Source organism: Ciconia boyciana, chromosome 14, assembly GCF_034638445.1.
Source record: "Ciconia boyciana chromosome 14, ASM3463844v1, whole genome shotgun sequence".
Classification (NCBI taxonomy): Eukaryota; Metazoa; Chordata; class Aves; order Ciconiiformes; family Ciconiidae; genus Ciconia; species Ciconia boyciana.
In genome coordinates this window covers 11,942,698-11,948,021 of record NC_132947.1, presented here as the reverse complement: position 1 = coordinate 11,948,021, position 5,324 = coordinate 11,942,698, and the positions used below count along the sequence as shown (strand labels likewise).

The 5,324-nt window shown below is 49.8% G+C and overlaps 1 protein-coding gene across 1 annotated transcript; it reads right to left on the bottom strand.

Annotated features, from left to right (window-relative positions):
- Positions 1–541: 541 nt before the first annotated feature.
- On the bottom strand, positions 542–4,840 carry GHRH (growth hormone releasing hormone). The gene is made up of 7 exons (XM_072879407.1): positions 4,819–4,840; positions 4,623–4,739; positions 3,628–3,759; positions 2,618–2,722; positions 1,868–2,005; positions 1,464–1,523; positions 542–545 (listed from the first exon to the last, which is right to left on the bottom strand). Exons 2-7 carry the CDS (start codon positions 4,700–4,702, stop codon positions 542–544), a joined length of 519 nt encoding a protein of 172 aa, XP_072735508.1. The 5' UTR covers positions 4,703–4,739; positions 4,819–4,840.
- Between the last annotated feature and the right edge of the window lie 484 nt (positions 4,841–5,324).

Here is a 5,324-nt window from a genome sequence, read left to right as displayed (position 1 = left end):
GCTAGACAGCAGCAGCCCACAGCGGCGTTTCTAATGGGTGGTAGACGTGTGGATTCATGTCTTACCTCGCCCTGATCCAAGCTGCGTGTGTGGTTGTGCCATCAGCATCTATTTAGAGGAGGCTGTAATCAATTCACTAAGTTGCCTAAAGGTGCCTTTTGGTGGCCTCATGTTCATTAATCAGGCCCTCAAACAGAATGATGACTTGGCAGAAATTTTGCTACGCTTCGTGATTTGAAAGCCTTAATTAGTAGACAATATGTCCCCAGGATTACAAGTGTACTGGTTGTTTTAGTCTTTGTATGTAAAGCAGCCTGAGGTTAAACCACGGAGGTATTTTTTTTTCTGATTCAGTACACAGACCAGTATTTAGAGAGGGGAGTTAAATTGTAAAGACTGAAGTAAATTAAGTAGTGCATCAGAACTGCATTCCTTTGAACAGATCTGAGGAGCGTATGCATCAGTTTACAGCTGGTCACATCCAGGAATGTCTTCATTGCTGTGAAGGGCTTACTGTACAGTTAGATCCATGAGCTCTGAATTATTCTAGACAGAAGCAGGAGGAAAAGAGAATTATGAGAAAAATTGGTGAGCATACACAGAAGTTTTTTCATTCTCTGGAGGTTCTTCCCAGCTGACCTTATTTGTGGAAAGGTAACCAAGTCAAGTGTGGCAAGAGAGATGCTGAAATGCCATGCTCTCCCAGCTGAATCCATAGGCACGATTTACGTAAAGTTCTGATCTTCCCCCCGCAACCCCAGCCCGCTTTTTGTTTAGTATGCACACGAGTCCCTCCATACCCCTTTGTATTGTGCTGGCTGGGGTTGGACAGGCTTAATTTCTATGGGACAGAGGAGTAAGATGAGGTTGCTTCAAAGGGGATGACTGACATCTGTATGAATGAAGGTATTCCCAAGGATGGACTGTCTGCTCGCTCTTGGTCCCCTGGGGCTGGCAAGATTTAGAGTGTAATTCAAGTTCCAGGTGACTGCTTTCAGGAGTGAGGGGTATAGAAAACAGTAAGACTTCCTCTCCTATTCAGTGCAGGGAAAACCTGAAATGCCCCAGGGATCTAGAGGCAGGTTCTGCTCCTGGGGGAGGACTTTTGTCTGCCTTTAGCCTAGCTTAGACACTCGGGTACACAGTCTCAGACAGCTTTACGAGGCTGCTCTTGGTCGCTGCAAGCCTGTTCCCAGACATCCACATGCAGCTTCACAACACTCACGGTCTGTCTGTTCAGACTAATGGGACTTTAGGTACTTGACAAAATTGATTGGGAGATTTTTTTTTTCCCTTAAATTGCAGCAAGCGCCCTTTTTCAGGGACAGCAGTGGGAGTTGGCTTTGCTGAAGGAGAGCCTTCAAACTGCTTGAGCAGTGCAGCAGCAGTGTGTTATGTACAGAATCGAGCACAGAATGGTACTCACCAGAGTATGGGGAGATGAAAAAGGGAGAAATATTTACATGAGCTTAGCCAAGGTGCTGGGAAAGCCTTCTAACCGACTGCTGTTGATGTCCTGAGGCCTGTGAAAGAAGAGAACAGGGCAGTGGTGGCATAATTGGGATTGAGAGAGAAATTATTTTTTCCACTGCTATTTTACTAAATTATGAGGGTGAGAAAACAGCACGGTGATGTGCCTAGGGTGTGTGGTGCGGGCTGGCTCAGGACAGGCTGTTCCTTATCTGCACCCTACTTGCCCACGTAAGGGAAGGACTGGGTTATGGGGTCAGGTACGAGCTTTATTCTTTCTCTGAGTGTATCTGAAAGATGACACTTAATCCAGTAGCTTCACATCTGGAAGCCAGACAGCAATAAGGACCTTGTCTTATTCCTGCAGTGAGCAGATAATGAACTGATTCCCACCTACCTTTGATTCTGCAGAATGGCTCCCAGGAAGTCCCTTAGTACCATCTGTTGGTGGTAGCGGCTGTCCATCAGGATGCTGTCAGACTGGCGCCTTGTCAGAAATTCGTGCATCCCTTCTCCTGGGCTGCTCTCGCTGCTTCTGTTGTGCAAAGATGAGAAACATCTTTGTTTCAGAGATGCTTTTTAGTCACTCGCTCAAAGTTTAGCTCAGGCTGAGCAGCACGGCAAGGGAACGTGCTGGGTTTGAGCCTGGGGCCATTCGGCTTAATTTCAGTAAGAAATTGGTCAGCTGTAGTTGTTCCTGTGTTAGGAGAGGGATTGGAGCTGGCTTGCATCTGACTAGTTGGTCTTACTTAGTGGCAGTCACTGATCTATCTAGCCAAAGCTACCCGAGTGGTAGTGGAGAGGCTGCTTTCTGCGTTCAAACCAGGCCAGGGATAACTGTTTCCTACCAGTGAATGATCATTGCAACTATTATTTGCAAATATTATTGCTTGTTGATATTATGGTAGAGCTGTCTGATCTGACACTGATAGCCTCGGAGGAAAAGATTAATTAGGCTGCTCAATGATAGTTGTGATTAGGGGGATCCGAGACAGAGGGATGCAGGATGCCCTTTGGGATGTGGAAGAGCAGGAGGGAGTGCTTCTGTTGCAGTGGAAGGCAGCTATTTTTGCTGCATGCATGAAAGAAACTGCCCAGTGTAATAAGCAAAACATTAGCCCTAGGACAGCAAAGCGCTGTGGCTTACCCAAGCCGCTTGCCAATGATGGTCTGTAAGAATTTGCGGGCGGAAATCTGCCCCAGGAATTTCCGGTAGTTGTCGGTGAATATGGCATCAGCATGGCGCTGCATCCTAGGGGTGAAAGACAAGCACAAGGTGTGCTCTCTGAGATAGCAATGAACCTTCTAGGTAAGAAATGGGTGTTTCAGCTGTCAAAATACACCAGATGTAGCACTGCTGAGATCAGGGGCAGGTAACCATAGCAAGCATCTTTTGGTATTGGGCTGCGTTAGTGTTGGAGGGTAAAAGGATTTGAGGGAGCTCAGTCCTGACAGGGAGGCAGCAGGCAAAATAAGAAATCTATTAATCAGTATCCACACTAAAACAAGCAAGGAGAAGTGCCTGCAAACCAAAGGTGAGGTCAGAGAACCAGTGGAAAGGAGGAGAACCATTGTCTGGTGGGAGAGGGCAGAGCTGGGTCTGGGACGTTCCTGTGCTCTACGGCAGCACTGTCACTTCCTAGGAGGGCTGTGTCTGGGACAGGGTGGCAGGAGCCTCCAGCAGGTCTCCAGCCTGTGGTTAGACCCAGGCTCCCGAAAATCCACAGGTAAGAGAAGCACAAGCCACTTGGCTGGTCCCCACTGTTTTAAGTCCTCTGTGCTTCAGACAGAAATAACCATCCTCCATCTCCTGGCAGGGGTGGAAAGGAGAGGCTCTAACAACCGTACAGATGGATTCCCAGAGCTCAGTGGAAAATTACGTTCCCTGCAGGAGTGCTGGGCCTGTGACCCTGCCCTTGTCAGTACATCCCTGCTGCTGGGGGACAGCAGGACGTGGCTCTGGACATGGGTGATGGTGAGAGCTGGCACGGTCCCAGCCTTCTGCTCTGGTTGCAGGGCTCAGATGGGTTCTACCCCTGGAGCCTGGACTTTGTGGTGCTGGTGGGACTAAGTGACCTGCCGGTCTGCTCCTGGGCTGGGGGAAGATTGTAACCAGCGTACTCTTGCTGCAGCGGGGCTGAGAGGTGAGGTACAAACCTTTTCTCAGTGGGGTCTGTTAACAAACCCTCCTCCTCCTGTTCCTCTGCCGAGGGATTATGGCTCTGCAATGGGCTGCTGCGCTGCAGCTGGAAGTTCACGGCCTTGCCAGCAACTGGCCCGGGACTGTACCTGCAAGACAAACCCAAGGTATACCATGAGACAAGCTCAATTGCCAGTCAGTCGTCTTGACGACTGACTCCTGACTTGACGACTGACTTGATGACTGACTTGACCTGTTCTCCTGCTTTTTCTTTCTCCTTCTGCCATCCTCATGTCATCAGTAACACAAGTGTTGTCCGTCACTCTCCCCAGCTAGAAACTGCCCTGAAGCTATTTCAGCAGTGAGAAGATGGTTGATAGAGATGCCCCAAACACACTTCCCCCCTCGCTGAGCTCCCAGCATCCTTGAGCAAAATTCCAGCGATTCTGGTATCGTTATGTCATGGCTTTGGCACAAGGCTAAAGCATTTTCTATGGGACATTGCAAATCCACATTATAGAACCCAATGCTCAATTTTGTACTTCCATCGATTTGTAGTGGTAGGAAGTATGATTAGAATTTCTAACAGTCGATGAGAAAATACTTGAAATATTAATAGGCAGCTGTTGAGTTCATGTACTAGAATATCTGCAGTTCTGATTTCAGTGCAGGTGGCCTGCAGGCACAAATTTTAATCAGTGATGGAGCTGGAGGTGCAGGCTGCTCTGAAGATTGCCAGATTTCCCTTTATAGGACCCAGCATTCAATTCCAAAACCAACTGCTTGGGCTGAAATATTCCATGCCAGGTGCCTGCCTTCTTTGGAAACCGCCCCTAGGCTAGCAGTGTTCCCAAAAAATTAAGCCAGGGTAAAGAAATGGGTTTACCAATGCACATACAGTTCATCTGGCTTTCAGAAGTGCTGGCAACCTTAATTTGGCATGTGCTTATTTTGCACAAGGTCAGAGATGAGGCAGGGAGTGACAGCGTGGATAAAACACTCAGCAGCTTACCTGAGAGCTGGGTAGAGAGGAGAGGAGATGGAGCACGTGACTAAATGCAGGAACAGGAGCAGGGTGGCCTTATCCAGCATCTTCCACCCTTTGGGGTCACCTGAAATGCAGAGCAGTCTGAGTCAGCGGCAGTGAGATGCTCAGGGCCAGGAGGGAGGCCAGGTGCCACCTTTGTGTTCCCAGTCCCCTTGCTCACTTATTGGCACGAAGGGACTGGAATTGGGCCTCCGTGTCTGTGGTTATGGTGCTTCCCAATGCAGAGATGTCTTGACGTGGCAAAGTCTTTGCTAAGGCGTTCAATTCCTGGAGTCAGCATCTGTGTGTGACCCCTCGGGGAGCTGGTGCCTCCCTCGGGTCGGGAGGCAGGGCTGATCAGCAGGGTTCCATGCTGTGGGACCCCCTTATTGACCTGTCCCCCCGCTGTGGTTGAAGGAGAGCTCTCAGGCTGGGGCGAGCCCCAGGGACCACTGCACAGGCTGTAAATACCAGTGTAAGAGCACCTGGAAGCTGGAGGGCAGCAGTTAGCAGGGACTGCCAAAAGCAACGGCACCGCCTGCATGGGACCATCTGTGACCTGCCTCTGGGACCTCTCCTGCCCTCCGCTCTCCTGGGGATGTGTGTCTGCTCACATGGCTGTGTGGCACGGGTCCGTGCATAACAGCCGACTGGGCTGCCTTGCTGCCTGTCCAGAGAGCGGGGAGA

Excerpts from the sequence above, each read along its gene's own strand:
- GHRH (XM_072879407.1), bottom strand. The coding sequence starts at position 4,702 with ATGCTGGATAAGGCCACCCTGCTCCTGTTCCTGCATTTAGTCACGTGC. Across the intron at positions 2,723-3,627 it reads ACAGACCCCACTGAGAAAAG|GATGCAGCGCCATGCTGATG; the intron begins GTTTGTACCTCA and ends TTTCACCCCTAG. Across the intron at positions 1,524-1,867 it reads GCCATTCTGCAGAATCAAAG|GCCTCAGGACATCAACAGCA; the intron begins GTAGGTGGGAAT and ends CTTCTTTCACAG.